At 42.9% G+C, this 22883-nt stretch overlaps 1 protein-coding gene across 1 annotated transcript in view; it reads right to left on the minus strand.

Annotated features, from left to right (window-relative positions):
* MAP2K1 (mitogen-activated protein kinase kinase 1) overlaps positions 1-22883 on the minus strand; it is an 81080-nt gene that overhangs the window by 26351 nt on the left and 31846 nt on the right. Inside the window, exons 2-5 of the mRNA XM_024735162.1 lie at positions 18694-18904; positions 17077-17223; positions 9376-9453; positions 8740-8791 (exon numbers count right to left, since the gene is read on the minus strand). Of these exons, the coding sequence (XP_024590930.1) occupies positions 8740-8791; positions 9376-9453; positions 17077-17223; positions 18694-18904 (488 nt within the window). The remainder of the gene's footprint in view (positions 1-8739; positions 8792-9375; positions 9454-17076; positions 17224-18693; positions 18905-22883) is intronic.

Consider the following 22883-nt stretch of genomic DNA (forward strand, 5'->3'; position numbering starts at 1 on the left):
CGCTGGCCCAGTAGCAGCATCCCTGCGGGAGCCGTGGACTCGGGCAGCTGCTTTTCTGCCTGAGTGACCCAGCCACCCAAACCAGAGGAGCCCTCCCTGGTCCCTATCCCAACACAGTCTGGGGGTTCAGCTTTTCAAAGGCTTCTCTATACTTTTCCAGGCTCCTTCCAGTGAATATGTTTTGAGAAGCCTAAACCAAGTTAGGCTGGTTTCTGTTGTTGGCAGTCATAAAAACCTACTCATTCATCTGCTAAGCAGCAGCTAACATGTGTCAAGCACTATTCTAAGTGCTTTGCAGGCGTTATCTCAATCCTCACAACCTTTAAGTAGGCTCTATTTTCTCCACTTTTCTGAGGTTTGGAGAAGTTAAATTACTCACCCAAGGTTACACAGTAAGTAGCACAGTCAGCATTAGAACCCTGAACTTCTATCATTGTGACAGAGTGAAAAAACTGGCCACAATATTTTGTAGCTCCTCCCAACAAGAGATAAAGTGCATCCCTCTACTTTCTGAATCTTGGCTTGGCCACGTGACTTGCTTTAGCCAGTAAGACATTACAAAAAAACCGGACACAAGCACATGCTTAAATGGTGCTTGAGTACTGGGGTTACCAATACTTGCTACTGAAACCCTAAGACCGTCATGGGAAGAAGCCAAGGGTTTAGCCTCCCAGAGGATGACTGAAAACATGGAGAAGAAGGCCCTGCCATCCCACAGAACTGTACAAGGTAATAAGCTGTTGTTGTTTTAAAACTACTAAGTGTTGGTATGGTTTATTACACAGCAAAAACTAACTGAAATAATCACTGAGCTATCCCCACCAAGTCAGTATCAACAAGTAAAGAATTTTAAAAAAACATGAGGCAGAGAAAAAGCCTCTTTATTCTTCCCCTTTTTTCCTCCAGGACAGAATGAGAAGAAATGGAGTTTTAATTTCATCAGGAAAGAATATATTTAGAGCAGAGGAGGAACTTACTGGCAGTGAGAAAGCCTAAAGACAGAGGCAGAGAGTCTCTCTCTCTCATTCTCACCCTAACTCATCTTCCAGGAATCGTTCACTCATTGTGCTTCTGGCTAAGGAACCGAGTTGTGTAAGAGTACCATTTCCAGGCCAGGGCCTTCCAGTGAATTCTTTCAGGATTCTTTCTGGAGAAGACCCACAAACAGCAGGAGGCTGAAAAGCTGAGCGGCCAGGCCAGGGCTGCCTGCACACACACTGCTCACTGGAGCAGAAGTCCTTCTAGCGACTCCCCCTTCTCGGCTGGGCAGGGAGTGAACCCTCCACCAAGACATCTGTCCAGAGACCCGTCTGGCTCACAAAGCAGCTCTGCATGCCAAACAGCAATAACTGGTGGAGCCAGAAAAGAAATTCCTGGGAGAGTGGGAGCAGCAGCACCAGGCGGAAGGGGAAAGCAAGCTGGTTATTCCAGGAATGAGCTGAAACCTTCCTCTCTTTGCAACGAAAATAAAGTGAGCCCTCCGTCAGCAATGCAGAGCATGGCACATACTAGGCACATGGTAGAGAAAAAACCAGGACTAGATTCATGACTGGGTTAAAAGCAGAAGACGTGGGTTCTTAGCCCAGCTTCACGGTTGATTCCTGTGTGTTCTGGCACAAGTCGGTCACACACCCACCCATTTAACAGACCTTTCAGGAGGAGCTAGTCTGCTATCACGTTGGGGACTAGGGATACAAAGATGAATTCGACGTGTTCCCTGATTTGAAAAAATTCACAGACTAGTGAGAGAGACATATAAACTCTCTGAGCTTTGGTTTCTACATCTATAAAACAGGAAAAACACCTATTTCAGAAGGTTGTTTGGAATAATAAGTGAGATAAGCTGCATAAAGCACCTAATACAGCACTTGGCACATAACAGGTCCTCAGTAAACAATGATCATTATTTTTTACAAGAAAGGGATGGACACTGTGTCAAAGGAATACAGAGGCAGAACACTCAATCCACTTAGGGAAGGGGCTGGTTCATGGGAAAGCTTCTTGTAAGAAGAGATGTTTGAGCTAAACAGTAACATTATTACAATTAGCTATCATTCATTAATGACTTTGACTAATTTTCACGACTATATAAGTATATAATTTGCAATTATCGCTCTCTGGCATGAATTATCCTCATTTTACAGATGAATAAATAACTCAGAGAGTTTATACACCCTATCTGTAAGGGAGTTAGGATTTCAACTTTAACTGGCTGACTCCCAAGCCTCCGTGCCATAATACTTAAAAAAGGATTAGCATATAGAATGGATAAACAACAAAGTCCTACTGTATAGCACAGGGAACTACATTCAATATCCTGTGATAAACCATAATGGAAAAGAATATGAAAAAAATGAATGCATATATACGTATAACTGAATCACTTTGTTGTGTAGCAGAAATTAACACAACATTGCAAATCGACTATACTTCAATTAAAAAAACATAGACATGATATACTGATATATTAAAAAAAAAAAAAGGATGAGCAGACTTAGTCTAACAAAGTTATGAGTGTGAGGGGGTGGGGTGGGGATTAGAAAATCAGCATTGCCAGGAAAGGCAATAATAGGAGCAAAGGTGCAGCTCAAAAAAGGAATTCAATCTCACTGGATCTCAGTTTCCTCACAATTTATATAAAGGAATAAGAAGGGCAATTTGCATTTGTTAGGCCCTTCTATATGCAAAACACCTTGCCAGATGTTTTCCATATGTATAATTTCATTAATCCTCACAGCAACCTAGGAGCAGGCAAGAGGATTCCATTTTATAGATGGAATGGAACGGAACACCTTTACTCCACCAGATCCTTCTACAACACTGACCTCATGGGTCCCTCTAAGTGAGATTACACATATTATTCGCAGCCCCAGAACACAGCCCCATGCTCAAGAAATGTTGATTCCTCCTCTCCTCTCAGCTACTCCTATTTCCTAGAAATTGACACACTAAAATATTCTAACATAAAACACAGAGGTCTTTAAAAAAACACAGATTAAGGTCCATAAACTGCTGGAAAACTGCTCCCCGCCTCAAGCCATACCATACCTCCTACTGACACTTTCTTAATTGTCAGTGGAAAGAAGACAAAATGTAGCCAGTGTAGTTAGAAAGCAGAAGGCTTTCTACAGTTTTGCATTTTAAGTGTATAGTTTGATGCATTTTGAAAAAACGTATACACCTGTGAACCCACCACCAAATCAAAATGTAATGTTTTGATTACTCCAGAGTGTTCTGTCATGCCGCTTTGAAGTTCACCCTCACTCCAGCCCCTCAGATCCCCAGGCAACCACTGATCTACTTTATTACCGTGTTACTATGGATTAAATCTGACAGTTCTAGTAGAATCATGCAGTGTGGACTATTTTCTATAAGGCTTCTTTCACTCAGCATAATGTTTTTGAGATTTGTCCAAGTTGTGTGTATCAACAATTTGTTCATTTTTATTGTTGAGCTGTATTCCGCTGTTGGAATATATTAAAGTTTGTTTACTTGCTCAGCTGGTGAAATATTTTGGTTGTTTCTAGTTTGAGGCCATCATGGATAAAGATGCTTATGACATCTGTGCACAAGTCTTCGTGCGGACAAATGTTTTCATTTTTCTTAGGTCGATACTGAGAAATGGAGTTGGTGGGTTGTACGGTTTAATTTTAAAAGAAACTACCAGATTGTTTTCCAAGAGACTGTTCCCTTCCCTGGCTGTGTTTAAGAATCTCTCTTTATCACTGATTTTCAACAACTTGACTTCTTTTTTTTTTTTTTGCTTCTTGCTTTTTTACAGCTTTATTGGTGTATAATTTTCATACAATAAACTCCATATACTTAAAGTGTATCACCTGATGAGTACATATATGACCATGCCCACAATCAAGATTATAAACATATCTATCACCCCCCAAAGTTTCCTCATGCTCCTTTGCAATTCTTCCCTTCCTCCCCTTCCTTCATTCTCCAGGCAACCACTGATATGTATTTTGTCATTACAGATTAGTCTGCAATTTCTAGAATTATGTAAATAGATTCACACAGTATGTGACAGCTCTTTGTCTCTTTCATGCAGCATCACTCTTTTAAGATTCATCCATACTGCTGCAAGTTATCAACGGTTTATTCTTTTTATTGCTAAGCAGTATACTATTGTATGGATATACCACAATTTGTTTATGCATTCAACTGTTGATGGACATTTGGGTTGTGTCTAGTTTTCGGCGATTACGAATAAAACTACTATGAACATTCAGGTACAAGGGCCTGATTGGACCTCTGCTTTCTTCTTTTCTTTAGGGAAAATCCTAGGAGTGAAATGGTTGAATGTATCATAGATACATGCTTAACAGTTTATGAAACTGATAAGCTATTTTCCGGCACAACGGCACCGTTTCACATTCCTATCAGCAGTGACTGAGAGCTCCTGTGGTTCCACGTCCTCAATAACAGAGTTACTCTCTACAGACATTCTAGTGGGTGTGTAGCAGTAACTCATTGTGGCTTTAACTTACATTTCCCTAATGATGTTGAATACCTTCTCATGTGCTTATTTGCCATTCGCGTATCTTTTTTAGTAAAGTGTCTGTTCAAATCTTTTACCCGTTTGTTTTCAGAAGTCACAACTAGTTCTGATACTTTATTGTTCCAAGGATATCATAGTTTATTTTTCCTTCAGCTATTGCTGACATATAACATTATGGTAGTTTGAGCTGTACAACATAAGGATTCGTTATTTGTATATATTGTGAAATAATCACCACAATAAGTCTAAATGAGATCTGTCACCACATATAAGTACTTTTTTTTCTTTCATGAGAATTTTTAAGGTCGACTCTCTTATCAACTTTAACGTATTCGATATAGTATTATTATCTATGGTCAGCATGCTGTTTCTGACATCTCATGACTTATTTATAGCTGAAAGTTTGTACCTTTTCACCTTCAGGCATTTCACCGCAAACACCTCCTGCCTCTGGCATCCGCCAGTCTATTCTATGAGCTGGGATTTTTCTTTTTTAAAAGATTCCACATGGGGCTTCCCTAGTGGCGCAGTGGTTGAGAGTCCGCCTGCCGACGCAGGGGACACAGGTTCATGCCCCGGTCCAGGAAGATCCCACATGCCGCGGAGTGGCTGGGCCCATGAGCCATGGCCGCTGGGCCTGCACGTCCGGAGCCTGTGCTCCGCAACGGGAGAGGCCACAACAGGTGAGAGGCCCGTGTAATGCAAAAAAAGAAAAAGATTCCACATGTAAGGGAGATCATGCAGTATTTGTCTTTCTCTGTCTGAGTTATTTCACTTAGCATAATGCCCTCAAGGTCCTTTCATGTTATCACATGGCAAGATTTCATTTTTTATTTGGCTGAATAATATTCCATTGTATATCTGTACCACAGTTTCTTTATCCAGTCATCTGTCATTGGACAATGGGCTGTTTCCCTATCTTGGCTATTGTAAATAGTGCTGCCGTGAGCATAGGGGTGCATATATCTTTTCAAATTAGTGTTTTCCTTTTCTTCAGAAGTGGGATATACCCCAATACCAGAAGTGGGATTGCTGGGCCATATGGTACTTCCACTCTTAATTTTCTGAGGAAATGCTATACTCTTTTCCATAGTGACTACACCAATTTCCATTCCCACCAACACTTCACAAGGGTTCCCTTTTCTCAACATCCTCTCCAACATTTGTTATTTCTTGTCTTTTTTTTTTTTTGAATTTTATTTTATTTATTTTTTATACAGCAGGCTCTTATTTGTTATCTATTTTATTAGTGTATACATGTCAATCCCAATCTCCCAATTCATCACACCACCACCACCCCCGCCACTTTCCCCCCTTGGTGTCTCTATTTCTGTGTCTCTACATCTGTGTCCCTATTTCTGCCCTGCAAACTAGTTCATCTGTACCATTTTTCTAGGTTCCACATATATGCGTTAATATACGATATTTGTTTTTCTCTTTCTGACTTACTTCACTCTGTATGACAGTCTCTAGATCCATCCACATCTCTACAAATGACCCAATTTTGTTCCTTTTATGGCTGAGTATTATTCCATTATATATATGTACCACATCTTCTTCATCCATTCCTCTGTCCATGGACACTGAGGTTGCTTCCATGACCTGGCTATTGTAAATAGTGCTGCAGTGAACATTGGGGTGCATGTATCTTTTTGAATTATGGTTTTCTCAGGGTGTATGCCCAGTAGTAGGATTGCTGGGTCATATGGTAATTCTATTTTTAGTTTTTTAAGGAACCTCCATACTGTTCTCCAGTTTTCTTTTGATTTCCATTTGCATGGAATATCTTTTTCCATCCCCTCACTTTCTGTCTGTATGTGTCCCTTGGTCTGAAGTGGGTCTCTTGTAGACAGCATATATATTTTTACCCATTTTTTTAAAATTGCATTGTTTATCTTTTTATTATTAGGTTGTCAGAGGTCTTTATATATTCTAGATAAAGTCCTTTGATGGATATATGTTTTGCCTATATTTTCTCTTAGTCCATGGCTTGCCTTTTCATTTTTGTCACAGTGTCTTTGGAAAAGCAAATGTTATTAATTTAGATGAAGCTCAATTTATTGGTTTTTCCTTTATAGTTTGTGCTTTTTTTTAAAACTTCATTGGTTTTTTTTTTAATTAATTTATTTTATTTTTATTTATTTTTGGCTGTATTGGGTCTTTGTTGCTGCAGGCGGGCTTTTTCTAGTTGCGGCAAGTGGGGGCTACTTTTCATTGCGGTGGCTTCTCTTGTTGCGGAGCACCGGCTCCAGAGCGCAGGCTCAGTAGTTGTGGCGCACGGGCTTAGTTGCTCCCCAGCATGTGGGACCTTCCAGGACCAGGGCTCAAACCCGTGTCCCCTGCACTGGCAGGCGGATTCTTAACCGCTGCGCCACCAGGGAAGTCCTATAGTTTGTGCTTTTTATGTCCCATTTTAAAACTCTTTGCTAAAACACAGTCACTAAGATAGTCTCCTATGTTTTCTTTTAGAAGTTTTAGAAGTCGATCCACTGAGAGTTAATTTTTGTATATAGAGTGAGGTAATGGTAGAGGTTCATTTTTGTGCATATGGATATCCAATTGTTCAGCACCATTTGTTGAATAGATTCTTCTTCGCCTATTGAACTACTTTGGAATCTTTGCCAAAACTCAATTGACTCTTTATGTATGTGTCTGTTTCTGAACTCTTCATTATGTTCTATTTGATCTATTATGCTTAGCTTCACACCAATGCAACACTCTATTGATTACTGTAGCTTTCTAATAAACCTTGAAGTCAGGTAGTCTAAGTCCCCCAACTTCGTTTTTCCTTTTTAAAGTTGTTTGGTCTATTCTAGGTTCTTTGCATTTCCCTATAAATTTTAGACAAAATTTGTCAACTCTACAAAGGCTACTGGGATTTTCAGTGGGATGGTTTTGAATCTACAGATCAAATAAAGCAAAACTGACATCTTAAGAATACTGATGGTGGTTGTGGTTGCATAACAATGTGAATGTACTTAATGCCACTGAACTGTATATTTTATTTTTTTTTAAATTTTACTTGAACTGTACATTTTTAAATGGTTAAAATGATAAATTTTATGTTATGTATATTTTACAAGTTTAAAAATTTAATTAAGAAAACAATACCTATTCTAAAATTTAGAATGTATTACCTAATATATAGTGGCTCATAAGCTGGCCAGTCAATTTCACCAGTCCACTCCTCTCTTCCTCCACCATCCCTCCCTAGACCTGTCACTATTAGCACACTGTAGCTAAAGGGACATGGCCGAGAGCACTGTGTTTTTCCATCTGTCTTTCCTTTGGCTTCTTCATCTTTAAAAAAAAAATAAACTTTATTGAGGTATAACTTATATACTGTAAAATGCAACCACTTCAGCGGAAAGTTTGACTTTTGATAAATGCATATACCCACGTATCTACCACCACAATCTAGATATAACATTTCATCACCCCAGAAAGTCCCGTCATGCCTCATTGATGTTAATCTCTCCCTAAACCCTCAGGTAACCACTGATCTACTTTCTGCCCCTATAGATCTGTGTTGTTTTCTCTATAATTTTATATACATAGAAACAGTTTGTACTATTTTGGGTCAGGCTTCTTTCATCCAGCAGAAGTGTTTTTGATATTCATCAAAACTACATGTGTCAATAGCCTGTTATTTTTATTGCTGAATAATACTCTCTTGTATGGATATACTGTAATTTGTTTATCTCTTTGCCTGTTGAAGAACATTTTAGTTATTTCTACTATGAATATAGCTGCTTTAAGCATGTGTATACGAGTCTGTATGGACATATGTTTTCATTTATCTTGAATAAATATCTAAGAGTGGTATGGTTATATGATAAGTGTATGTGTACCTTTATTAAAAGAACCCAGAGTTTTTTTTAGAGTCAAACTCATATCCAGTTAGTCATGGCTTTGGGCCTACACACAGTCTAGTCCAGTGGGCAGCCTGGGACACTGGGGGTTGGGTAACTAAGTATTAGCTGGGCATCTGGTCTGTGCATACTGGGTGACTATGTCTGTCATAGCTCCAGGTAACAGGTATACCACATACTAAAAAGAGGATGGTTCTTGCTGCTCCAGATATCAAACTAAATAGTCAAAGAGTGGTAGTAAAAATCAAAAATACTAGCAAATGGCTCTGATACCAAAACAAAACACAAAAGAGGCTGCAACAACTTTTAGACTTCAGCAAAAATCCAAAACGTAACAACTAGCAAATAAATTCTTACCTCTGTGCATAATCTTGTGCTTCTCCCTCAGGTATGTCAGGCCTTTTATTACCTAGCGGAAAGGAAATGTACAAAGATGGAAACTGAAATAGCGGTGTTTAGAAAATACTCAACCTTTCTATTTTAAAATGATCTAGGAAATATTTCATCTAACATCACAAATTTGCCTTCTTCCCTTATTTTTCTTCTCTCTTTTGATTTTTTAACCTGTTTTATCAAGAAACCATCTTTTTACGTGGTATATAGAGTATGATTTTTAAGCAAAATTGATTATTGCAAGTTTAGACAACTGTAAAAAAAACCCCACTTTGCTTGAATTCATTTATTTCCAAATCTGCAATCTAAAAAAGAGGCTTTCTGATGCCACAAATGGGAATTCTTTTGGATACCCTGTCCTATTTTCAAGACAGACTTTAATATACAGAAATCTACTTTGCTAGTTTTAGCGAGAAAGAGCTGGGGGTGGGGGGGGGAGATATTGTACCTAGAATCTAGATAGAGAAAATTCTGGTGAAAAACTTAACTTTTCTTACAAACCTTCCCTTTGTTGACTTCCTACCTTCCTCCTTGTCCTTTTCCTACCAACTCAACTTATCAGTGAGGGAACCTGGAAGAAAAACTTCTCAATATACTCACAGCAATGCTAACTTTTCCTAATATTTGTTCAGGAATTCTTCCAGCTTTCTTCAGGACTTGATCCAAGGAACCCCCATCCTAAGAACAAGAATACCAGCCCATTTAGCGACAATGTTTCTAACTATCCTTTCAAGTCTTAAACTTCAGCAGGAAAGTAAATCTCACACATGACAAAATCTTCCTAGAAGGGCACCCTTCGGTTTGTTCCAGATATCAAGTAAGACATGAATGCAAAACATTGTGGGAGCTGCCAAACAACTAATAACTCAAATCCTATGAATAATCATTAAATAAATTACTAATTTAGTGGTCAAAAATTACTAATTCAGTGGTCAAATTACTAATTCTACTGAACTGACAGAATAGAGTAGCAGTTAGGAGTGCAGGCTCTAGTGGCAAACTGTCTAAGTTTGCATCCCAGCTCTTACTATCTAGTGGACATTGAACAAGTTACTCCACTTGTAAAATGTGGATGATAATAATTATAAGTGGATATTATGATATCATAGGGCTATTATAAGTATTAAACAAGCTCATATATATATAAAGCCCTTAGAACAATGTCTAGCCCATAGTAAGTGCTCAATAAATGTTTGCCAGTTTGTCACCATTGTGTAAGTCACAACTTCCATTTGGCATTATCCTAACAAATTATATTTAATAAAATCCAAAGAAAAATATCATAGAAAGCAATCATTCATTCCACAAATCCTACAAAATGCCATGCATTGTGTTAGGTTCTGTGGGGAATAAAGATACAAAAAAGACCTAGCTCTTGTCCTCAATAAATTTACAAACTAGTAGGAGAAACATACGACTTAATAAAATATAACAAAACAGAATACATGTATAGTAAAAGTGCTACACACACAGAAGAAGGGAGAATTCTGCCTTCACTTAGAAGATAGCATTTGAGCTGAAATCTTACTCAAAGAATGAGCATGATCTCCATACCTGGAAAAGGAGAGGGGCAAGGGGACAACAGAACAGAGCGGAAGCACGCTCCTAACCCGTGGAGCGCCAGGGAATTCCCAAGAACAGGGTATCTCAACAAGATCAAAAGCAGAGAAGCATTAACTTGCTTAGTACTCCTGGGGTGACATGCGGTTCATTCACTGTAGGCGTACGAAGAAATGCAGGGATGGGCCAGGCTGGATATGGCCATCTGTAGCCAGATCATGGAGCCCCACCAAGGAACTAAGACCTGACTTTACGGAGGCAGAAGGAAAGGTACCCAAACCGTAGCAGCTGCGAGAAAGAGACAGGGCAATTAGCAAGCAGCTGATCAGGCGGAGATGACATGAGCAGGACCCAGGACAGAGGCGGTGGAAAGGGAGTATGCAAGAGGGGATACACATGTGGAGTGAAGCTGGCTTCTGTAGGGCTCGCATACAAGGGCCTTCCCATCCGTGGAGGCTACATTGTAACCTGAGATCTTGAAAAAATGCTCACTCAAGGAACCCTCACGTGTTGAGACAGAAATATGTTCCTGCCTCTATGGCTTCGGGTGTAGCCAATTATCAGTCACAATATAAAATTACCCTAGAAGTAGAGATAATTCCTACAAACTCAGATTGATTTTCTAAAGTACACTGTCTACACTGGGCAGCTACCATCGTCAACCATCATCTCTTAATCACCTCTGTGTAAGGCAGAGGGATACATGAGGGACTAGGAATGGGAAAAACTGTAAGTACAGGAAAAAATACCCTCTGCCTGGGGAGACAGAACATATTCATAAAGAGGCAAGGCACCTTAAATCCTCCTCTGAACAAGGCAGGGAACAAACAGTTGAATGAAGAGAACACACACTGCTACAGGTGCCCAGAGGAGGAAGCGGCTCCTGGACAAAGCGGCCAAGGGAAGGGCTCACGACAAGAGTGACACACGGAAGCTGAGCTTTGGAGGTGGGCGAGATCTGGGTCAGAGAAGCAGAGAGGTGTTCCCACTGACATCCTGCCTTCAAAACCACCCAGCCTTTAAGATGCAGCCATGCAATATAAGGTCACAGAACAATGCATACTATAATAAAGAAAAGAAGGACAGAGAATAATCCCATTTTTATAAAAATAAAAAAGTGTGCATATACTCACACAAAACCAGAATGTCAAAAATGTTACCAAAATGTTCCAGTCTAGATAGTAAGATTATCAGGGGTCTTTGTTGTGCGATAGTTTCTTCTTTGTGCTTTTCTATGGCTTATACATTTTCTACAATAAATAAATGTCTTACCTTTTAAAATTACTGACCTCATTTATGAAAGTGGAGAATTAAATCTATAAATCAATTAACAGATACTTACTGAGCGCCCATTTTGTACAAAGGCATTATTAGATAGCTACAACACTACCTAAAGGAGGTGAGAAAATAGGTAAGACTCGTTCAGGGATACAGAGCTCTCAGGAAATGTTACCTAAAACAATGCTAAAAATAGATTATCAACTTAAAAGTTCTATGCTTATAAAAAGGATAGTTTGGACCAATGACTTTCTATCACAGATCAACTCTGGATCGTGGATGCTGATAGAAAAAGAAAACAGTACAGGTGTATACTCAAATGCACACTAATACCCCTGAATACGTTAAACTTCTCATCATAATAAACTCCCTAACGGACAACCAAGGAGCACAGGAGAGGATTTCAAACTTCAACCTAAAATTCAAATGGGCCATAATCTCCACACGGATATGAGCATGGAATTATAAATCTAGAGTCAAACAGAACTCCTCTGTAAACACACATTTTCCAAGAGCCCTTGGAAGAGCCCTAACCCAGGCAGTGAGCCAGGCTGGGGTTTGAGTCATCCTTTGAGCCTGGCTCGCCTCCACAATGACACAGGCCCCTGTTGGCCAAATCAGGACAGCGCCACAGCCCAGGTAACCACACCCAAGTCAGCAGGCTCCTAGAAATGCCACAGCGCCTCTCAATTTCCCTTACTGACAGGAACAGGGACTCCAGTGCAGAAAGTTTCCAGCCATTTCTGTTTTGCTTTCAGTTGAATCTGGTTTCAGACTCTTTGTTTCAACGACTTTGCCTAATTATCAGGGAGGACTATACACTTAAAACTAGGTAACAGAGCAATTCTGTCCAAATCAGATGCAAACGAGGCAGAAGAGCTAGCCTGTGGTTCTCAGGTTCCACAGCCAGGACAGGGCGGCCCAGCTAACTGTCTTGGTTTACACTTTCCCTGGGGGTTGTGGTAAACATTTCTGTCAAAAAGGAGGAAACGCTGGCTCTCCACCCTTTAACCTCCTCTGTGCTACAAGCAGAGTTACAGAGAGAACAACGGGATTAGCAGGATTTAAGAAGCATGAACCACATCAGGATCAGCCAGTGTTGCCTGTGACTCACCTCACAACCTTTCCATTCCACTGCACTGTTGCCAAGGACCTGCCTTTGCTGACTAAAGCTGCTGAAACTGTGCTTATTTTTAGAAGCCAATTATTAACTAATTCAGTGGTGCTTCTGTGAAGGTTTTCTACAGAAGAGACAAATGCTTTATGGAAAAAAAGAGCTCAAAAGCTTTTACTCCTGCATGAGAAACATCAACCCTGAGTCCCCAGTTCTCTGGTTGCTCAGCTACCACCTGAGTAGGAATCTACTTCCCCAAAGACAAGAACATTCCTGTTCTGATCAGGCAGCATCCATGTACCCCTTGGGTCTCAAAACTCAGACTGGGCAGTGCAAACACACCTTATGCCTAGAAAAGGTCAGCCCCCAGCCAGGTGCATTAAGAAGATGGGGCTCCATACACGTTGATGACAAATTTACTTTAAACTGCATCCAAAAAACAATCTGAGCAGTGCGTAAGTAGACAGTACGTGGTAAAGCAAATATGGCAAAATGTTAATGGTAGAATCTAGGTGGTGGCTTTAGAGTGTACATTACACAATTCCTTCAACTTTCTGTACTTCTGAAATTTTTCATAGTAAAATGTTGGGGGAAAATGCCAATGACAAGGAACATCATGCAAAGACTGTGACACGGAGAGAACCAAAGAATCTTAGAAGCTGGGATACGGCTAATGAACAGAGCTCTATATGACAACACCTTTGAAATGTGGAAGCTGAGACAAAGCAGAAATCCCTAAAGAGAAGTGGCAGCCAGTGGTCAGAGAATTTCCTATCACAAGCAGCCAGCGCAGGAGTTCTCCTGCAGGAGGGCTTGCTCAGGGACCAAGGAGGGGTGAGAGGGCCCAGCCTAGAGTAGAAAGCTACTCTGGAGCATGGCTACTTGAACTTCAGGCCACAACTGCTTCCTTACAGGGTCCCGTCCCTGGCAACTCTGAGCCTCTCCACTAGGGTTAGCAGACAGTTCCAGCTGCCCTCTGAGCCTGTGTATACCCAGGAACAGAAGACCCTAACTCTCTCTTGAGCCCTAACTCTCTCTTGAGCTCTGACCATGCACTCTCCCATCCTGCTTCCCTTATCCAGTCATTCAACACATATCACCTAATAGGTGCCCTACACTCTGCTTGGCCCTCAGAAAGGTTTTGACCCTCCCAGTCTCTGACAGCCAGTTTTCCACACTCAGGCCTCCCAGGGTAATTCCAGAGATATCTTCTGCTTCAGGGACTTACGTGGGAGGATCTCAATATCCCCAGAGAGCCAAATCCATGGGGGAAAACAACTGACCTGCAGGTACTAGAAATGGGCCAAGAGAATGGGAAACCAGCCCTTGTGACATCCTGTGTCATCTCCTCCTCCAGGAGGGAAAGGCTGGACAAGGGCAAGGAGCATGAGGTTGTGATCAAGGTCTATGAATACAGAGTGAAGAAAGGATTCCAGGGCTTCCCTGGTGGCGCAGTGGTTGAGAGTCTGGCTGCCAATGCAGGGGACACGGGGTTGTGCCCCGGTCCGGGAAGATTCCACATGCCACGGAGCGGCTGGGCCCGTGAGCCATGGCTGCTGAGCCTGTGCGTCCGGAGCCTGTGCTCCGCAACGCAACAGTGAGAGGCCTGCGTACCGCAAAGGTCAATTTAACACAGACAGAAAGACTGAACTCCACATGGCAAGAGGCCACAAAAGGCCAATAAAAGAGGTTCCAGCAGGATCTAAATAAATGAATAGGGCACTGACTATCAACGTTTAGGGCCTGATCTTAACCTCTGAAGCAAGCACCCTGGAGTTCAGCCATGCTCAAACCTACAGATAGCCTCCTGGTTCCTCTATTAAAGGGAGAGGAACAGAACTTGGAGGTTACTTAAGAAAGAATTTCTGATGGTTCAGAAGACAGCAGACATGAGGTGACGCATACCTTGTGCTCAGAAGCCCTCACAGTGGACACACTGATACTCCTCACTTGAGAAGGCCCTAGAACACAGACATGCGGCCTGTGAACAGCTCTGGGGGCAGAGACCCTGCTCTCAATGGTTTCATCCGCTCGGCATCTCATGTGGCACTTTGCCCTAATAGGCACTAAAATAAGTGTTTGTGAAGCTGAACCCATGTTGATTAACTAATGTAATCAAGTGACTGGCTACAAGTGCCAAAAACCATAGAAACACAGAATGTTAGCATGGGGAGGGGTCCCTAGAGAACATCCGGTCCAAACATTTCTCTGCAGAAATGAGAAAATCTTGAGAGAGTATATGACTTACATTATGTAATGGAGAGACTATGAAATTTAAAGAAAGCGGACCTGGTTAGAGACACTGGTTAGAGCTCAGCTCTGACACTTACTGGTTATACAACTTAGACTACTTACTAAACCTCTCAAGGCCTTGTTCTCTCCATCTACCAGCTTGGGGTGGGGGTGGGGGTCAACCCATGTCATATGACAGGGCTGATGTGATTAAGAAGTCACATAACATGGAAAGGACCCAACAAGTGGTAGAAGATGGAAAAGCTAGTTACTATTATGTCCAGCCATGCCACCACCCATCTTCCGTTATTTTGGCAAGACCGAAGAGGAAAAATGGCTACTCTGGCCTCTCTCGTTTTATCACTGGTTGACCACCATCACCTCCACCCTCTTCCCCTTCTAATTTTCAAGGACCTCCAGTGCCATTTACACATCTTCATCCAACTCTTGGGCTAAAGCTGGAAAACCAACCATCATCAGCACAAAGAGCACAAGAAACCCAAAGGATAAGGAGCAGGCCCCTCCCCCCGCCCCACCAAAGGGAGGTTAAAACCCGAGTGGAAAATAATCAGCACCCCAGGCCAGGGCTAGGACCAAGCCAGAAACATTCACATGCTTCCCACAGAGACTGCTTCACTCTCCTTGAAGCAAGAAGGAACGAGAGCTTTCTCGGTGACCTTCAGACGCACAGAAGACACTTTCAGAATCTACGTTCCATATGGCGCCACAAAAGTCAGCACATGACTGCAACACTGTGTATGGCACTTCTTGATCATTGAAACGAAGAGATGTTCAAAATAATGGGGGCACCAGCAAGGGACAAACCTCCCCTGGAGTTCATTAAGACCAGGCCCTGGGGCTCTCATTCCAGACGTGAGGGCAGGTCTAGAGAGTCAGGAAGGAAGTGGAGAAGTTGCTGAGGGACACTAGGCTGGACTGAAAGCAGAGCAACCACGAAGCATGTAGACTCAATCATGTCAGCCCTTGTCTCTGAACTGTCAGCCCCAGTGAGAATAAAGCAAAAGCTAAAGTTTGCAGAAGGCATGCTCTGAGTCACACAGTGTGCTGGAAGACTTACAACTCTTATTTTAATCAATCCTCACTACAACGAGGCAGGTATAATAATGGCCATTTTATAGATGAGGAAACTGAGAATCAGGAAGATAAAGAAACCTGCCCAAGGTCATGACAAGAAGGTGACAATCTGCAAACAAATAATTACTGAGCACCTGCTGTGGCTTTGGAGACACAATGGCAAACAAGACAAGGTGTCCACTTGGATTTTTGTGGAGAAGGGGGATATGAATAAACATCTCAGATTCCAAAGTCCCCTGTGCCATGCTGCCTATTGGGGACAGAAAAGCATTAGCAACCATGAAGCCAGCCTCTCTCTTTGAAATTCTGGCCATCAAGGATGGAAACAGAGCCCCAGTCACTATCCGGAAGATTCAACAAAGTACACTGGGGTCAGACAGCCTTGGTTTAAATTCTACCAATTCCACTTATGGAATTGTGTATGACCTTGGGTAAGTTATTGCATTTCTCTGAGCCTCAGTTTCCTCATTTTTAAAATGTAGATAATGTACCCAACTCAATAAGGTGTTATAAAAATGTAATAAAATATTAATTTGCTTAGGGTAGTGCTTGATATGATACACACCCAATAAATACTAGCTTATCAGTAATAGTTTTGCTATCCCTGCTCTTAAAGCTGGTTATAAACTCTCTGAAAACAGGGACTGTTTCACTTATCTTCATAACCCCAGAACATGTACCTAGCACACAGCATGGCATGTAATAAATGGATTTAAACTATATTAACCAGATTTTACCCACATCAAAATCTTGGGGTCAAGAAAACTGGGAGATGTGCTCTTGGTACAACCACCAGGGACACCTGATTGCTGCCACCTCTCTTTGAAGAGACAGGGACCTAGGAAGGAGGCCTGTCATCTGCTTGGCTATTCCAACTTCTACAGCCAGGCTTCCCACATGCCCAAGACAGTGATCTGGATCCAGGGACAAGGAAGCAGCCGGTCACATCTCAGACCAAAGATTAGACCAGAGCCACCCACTTCCCAGGCCGCTGCTTCAGAGGCTGACAGGTTGCCACATACCATGTGCTCCATGCAGATACTGATCTCGCCATCACTGTAGAATGCACCGTAGAAGCCCACAATGTAAGGGGAGTTGCACTCATGTAGAACCTGCAGCTCCCGTATGATCTGGTTCCGGATTGCAGGTTTGATCTCCAGGTGAATTAGCTGGGAAAAGAAAGGTAGAAGGAAGAGAAGCTTTAAAAATATATGGATGGGGGCTTCCCTGGTGGCGCAGTGGTTGAGAGTCCGCCTGCCGATGCAGGGGACACGGGTTCGTGCCCCGGTCCGGGAAGATCCCACATGCCGCGGAGCAGCTGGGCCCGTGGGCCATGGCCGCTGAGCCTGCGCGTCCGGAGCCTGTGCTCCGCAACGGGAGAGGCCACAACAGTGAGAGGCCCGCGTACCACAAAAAAAAAAAAAATATATGGATGGATGATGGATGGGTGGATGGATGGATAGGAGCTTTCTTAAATGCTTAAACTCTTAAAGGTAGGAAGAGAGGAAACAGGCAAGTTTTAACAAACAAGTTTCTGCCCAACCAGAGCACTGAGTGCCAACATACCAAGGCAGGTGTTGGCACTGGAGAAGTGGCCAGCTGTGCCTCTACTCCTGGGAGCCAAGACTGAGGAAGAGGGGGTTCACCCCTCCCAAGAACAAAAGGACCTGTGCAACTGCGAGATATGGGGAAAGTGGCCATAAGGACTTGGTTGATACTCAAGGGTTGTAGGACCAGAAAGGTATGAGGAACTGGGTCTGCCAATCTAAGCTGCCCTAGAGATTTACCCTTGACTTAGGGGTCTGATGTGACTGAGATTTAGCCAAGGCCTTAGGGGCCACCTTATGTTCCCCACCACCCCACCCCCAATGTTGTCCCTTGTTTCAGCTGGGGAGACAGGTGACAGATACATGAAATGGTTACCAGATAAGGCTAAGCTTCTATAAAGAGCCATGGACAATGAGTGTCAGAGGACATGGAAGCAACGCGGGTGGGAGCAGCTAGTGAAGGCTAGATGGGAGGTGGGCCTTGAAGATGGGCAGTGTTTGAAAAGATGGAAGGAGTAGCATGAGCAAAAATATGTGGACAGAAATGAACATGGTGTGCTGTGAAACACGCAAGAGTCCAACCTCGCTGTCCAGAAAGAGGAGGACACCAGGAAGGGAAGTCCAGCTCAAAGACCGCATGCCATGTTGGGGAGCCAAGATGTCATACTGCAGGGAGATGAAGGGGAACTACTGGCAGGGGTGGAACTCACAGAAACAACATGAAATCAGTGTTTTTTCTGTGTCCCTGGGGCTGGGTAAATGAAAGCAGCTTCTGCTCTTGATAAATGGCAAACGAGCATCTCAGATTTCTTTCCAGAGCACAGAGAAAACTAACAAATGGTCACTTGCTGTTATTTTCCAGTCTGGGCAGCAGGATAAATACCCTAACACATCATGAGTGTGTTTATCTATAATCTAATAGATAACATGAGTTCAAAATTCAAACAGCACAAAAGGGTACTGAATGAAAAGTCAGTCTTCTTTCCACCCTTGTCTCCAGGCCCCCAGGTCTTCTAAAAGGTAATCCAATTACCTGTTCACCAAGGCAAGCTTGAGTCAGTCTTTTTTTTTTTTTTTTTAAAGTGGCCTCACCTTTCTGGCCATAACCAGACCGGATGGCTTGTGGGAGACCTTGAACACCACACCTCCATTGCCAGCACCCAGCTCACTGATCTTCTCAAAGTCGTCATCCTTCAGTTCTCCCACCTTCTGCTTCTGGGTAAGGAAGGCCTCAAGGCGCTTCCGCTGCTGTTCATCGAGCTCCAGCTCCTCCAGCTTCTTTTGCAAGGCCTCCAGGTTGGTCCTGTCCCAAAGTAGGAAGCACAGGTCAACACTGTCATCAGAGAAGTCCACCCAGAGGAGCACCCTTGCTGTGGAGAGCTCCAGCTCTGGGGCCAGAGAGAGAACTGATCGAGGAAGCTTGGGGGAAGGTCCCATCTGCTGTGGCTCTACCCCCTGCACTCCGCCACCCCACACATCTCACCACAGACACACTTCCCCTCTCAAGGCCTGCTCTCCTCATTTGTAAAATAGGGGAATTAGTTCTCTCTCAGTATGCTATGAGCCTACGAGACAAACTGCAGAATCTACTAAAATCCAGAGTGAGCCACCTTAATTTGTTTTTAAAACCCCAGTATCAAAAGACCCACTAGTGTTGGTTTTAAACAACACCATATACAAAATAAAATCTATTTCCTAAAACCACTAAGATGAAACCAAAGCACATTATCAAAACAGGCTCTAAACTGAATCACAGTAGAAACCCTCCCTTCCATTGTGATCAGATCAGGAACAACGTCAATCAAAATAGAGCAAAAAGGATACACCTAAATTTTTATTTTTGCAAAACATATGAAAGTGCATTCATTCACCCACCTGCTAACACAAGGCGAGACCCTCTCTTTAAGAGCCCCACATCATCTTTCTTACACAAACCAGAAGACAATACAATGTCTATAATTTCCAAATACTGATTCTTTAGCATAAAAATGTAGACAGAGTAATCTCAGAATAAAACTTTAAGAGTTTGATGACTTCCCCCAATTTTAATGCTCACCTAATTTAACAGTATTTTTTTAAATTACCATTTCTTATTTATTTATTTGTGGCTGTGTTGGGTCTTTGTTGCTGTGTGTGGGCTTTCTCTAGTTGCAGCGAGAGGGGGCTACCCTTCATTGCAGTGCACAGGCTTCTCATTGCGGTGGCTTCTCTCGCTGCGGAGCACGGGCTCTAGGCGCACGGGCTTCAGTAGTTGTGGCACGCGGGCTTAGCAGTTGTGGCTCAGGAGCTCTAGAGTGCAGGCTCAGTAGTTGTGGCGCACGGGCATAGCTGCTCCGCGGCATGTGGGATCGTCCTGGACCAGGGATCGAGCCCATGTCCCCTGCACTGGCAGGTGGATTCTTAACCACTGCGCCACCAGGGAAGTTCCTGACAGTAATTTTTTTAGTGACCTGGACTCACTGAGTATTTCCACAGCTTTTAACTAGTATTCATAGGTGGGGGAAAAAAAAAGAAAGAAAACCACTTCGTTTGCAGTCGTATTTCATCAGTTTCTCTGATATTTAAATACATACATTACTTAATTACAGTACCAGCTACAACTGTACAAATGACTTTCGGAACAAACCAGCTCTTGGTAAGCACATAATTCAACCAGTGGCCGCTGGAGTGAGTGGGTATGGCAGACAGCAGCCTACCAGTGTGTTTTACATAAAGAACTGAGGTGTTCATTATTCCTGGGAGCTTGTTAAGAGAAGGGTGGTAAAGAGAGATTCCACCGTGTTTCATTTGACTTTTGTCCCTAGTCTAAACAAACAACACAGGTGACAAGACAGGCAATCATTACACATCAGAATGTTGGTGACCCCCTTCCCTCAATATACACACCATTTCTGAGCTTGGGGGTAGGAGCAAGCATAATCTTCCACTCGTCATTCACACTCCAAACCTTAAGAAGGCAAGGAGATGGAGACCCAATGCCTCCCCAGGGTATGGGAGGATCCAATAGCGCCTTACAAATAACACAGTACATGGGGCCAAAGAGGACACAAGGCTGACTTTCCCAACCTTCCTCACTTGGGTAACTCTTGGAGGAAGAAGCCTGGTGCCTGGTCCCCCCCAAAATTTGTAAGTTGAATCCCTAACCTCCAATGTAACTACGTTTAGAGATAGGATTTTTAGAAGGTAATTAAGGTTAAATAAGGTCATATGGGTAGAGTCCTAATCAGATAGGATTGATAGCCTTATAAGAGAGGTGGCCTTCCCCTACACACTCCAAGGAAAGGCCATGTGAGGACACAGCAAGAAGGCAGCTGCCTGCAAGCCAGGAAGAGAGGCCTCACCAAAACCCAACCATGCTGGCAACCCAACCAGTCCTCATCTTGGACTTCAAGCCTCCAGAGCTATGAGAAAATTAATTTCTGTTGTTTAAGCCACCCGGTCTATGGCATTTTGTTATGTAGTCTGAGCAGACTAAGACAGCTGGTCAATATTCTCATCCTGCTAAAAGGTTGAACTCAGTCTCCCTGCTACCCACAGTCCCTCAGGTGTGGGGACTGGAACCAGTGTGGCTGGGAGTGCACAGTGCACACCCTCTGGTTTCCCTTCTCTAAGGTCTCTCCACAAAGGAGCCCATTGATGACAACGTTTAGAAACACAAGTCAAATACAGACAGACCTTACAGCTAAAACTTGGAGGAGGTTACAGCTGCCTGGAGGGCTCAGCAGTCTGACTGGAAATGCAGATTCGAAAAAGCTGCTGTCAAGAACACACACACACACACACACACACACACACACACACACACACTCACACACACACACATCACACATCACACTGAATGTGTACGAGGGCGAGAGGGAAGGAGGGCTAGATGAAAGGACAATCACTCTCCTTACAACACTGTACTTTTTAAGGTGTTTTACGTGTATTAATGCATTTAACCCACAACCTTACGATTACAACACATAGCAAACTCAAACACAGACAGGTGAAGTAACTTGTCCAAGGTCGCACATCTAAGTGGCAGAGCCAGGATTCAAACCTGGGCAGAGAGAATCTCTAACCTTAATCATGATGCTATATTACCTCTTCAAAAAGTTCAATACGTCCAAGGGAGGCAACTTGCAAACATGGGTAAGATCCTAGCGTGGAGCACGTAACACACCAGGGCTCAATCAGACATGAAAATGGTGTACCTACAGGAAGAGTCCTTTGCCCCAGATGCAATCCTGTCTCCCCTGTACATCAATCTGAACTACCTTGCAAGTAACACTGGCCACAAGAAACCACACCCATTTGGGGGTGGTGGGGGGTTAGGATGGTGGGAAGGTGGGAGGGATGCTGACTCTGCTCATTTTCCTGACTCTGCAGAAATAAGGAATTCTCCCACCTTCGGGGGAAAAAAACCCTAAGTCTGGGCTTTGTGCCACCTTCCTCCCCACCCCTCTCCTATGCTCCATGGTCCAACCGCCTACCCCGTCAGCTAAGGAACTGGCTTCTAATTTGTGCTTTCAGAGGGTGGAGCCAGGGAGAGAAGAGACACTTATGGTGGCAAGACTTTCCTAATGGGGGGGTGGGGGGACAGAGTTGCCAAATTAACAAGTCATTAGTAATCAGGAATTCCGGATTCTTATCCCAAATTGGAAGACAACTAGCTGTGTGACCATGAACAAGTCATTTAACTCGACATCTGTTTTCTCTTCTGTAAAATGGGGTAACAAGATGCTTACTTCACCAGGAGAGGATCAAAATAAAAAACGAATGGGACGAAACCCTGGAATTTTGACACATTTCTACACAAATGTTAAGGCAGGTGGGAGTGGGTTGGAAGATGAGGAGAAGCCACAGCAGCAACAGCAGGATTCAAAAATTACTGTCTTTCCTGTAATTTAATAATTATTAAAATCCCCTAAAAATTTTTCAGGGAATGAAAGACAAAAGATTTTATCTGAAGGTGAAAGGAAAATTCTGGCATCAAAATGACTTTCATGACTCATTAAAAAGAAATCAATCAATGAGGTATGGGTATTCAGTACTGCTTCCTCTCACCCAGGGAGTGAATGGTGTTCAACAAGGCTCACTTGTGCCCTCCCAAGGTGAAATGCTTCAAGCAAAGGAAACAGGAAGAGAGTGGCCCCTCACCCCTCAACCACACCACAAATCTCCAACACTCAGAGGACAAGAACTGGCCTCCTTCACAATCTTTGGTTTTAACTGAAATCAGCAAAATCAGAACTAGGGATTGAGAAAAGAAACTGGAGCCCAGCACAATACATCTCTGA

The sequence above is a fragment of the Neophocaena asiaeorientalis genome, unplaced genomic scaffold (assembly GCF_003031525.2).
Source record: "Neophocaena asiaeorientalis asiaeorientalis breed wild unplaced genomic scaffold, Neophocaena_asiaeorientalis_V1.1 scaffold264, whole genome shotgun sequence".
Taxonomy (NCBI): domain Eukaryota; kingdom Metazoa; phylum Chordata; class Mammalia; order Artiodactyla; family Phocoenidae; genus Neophocaena; species Neophocaena asiaeorientalis.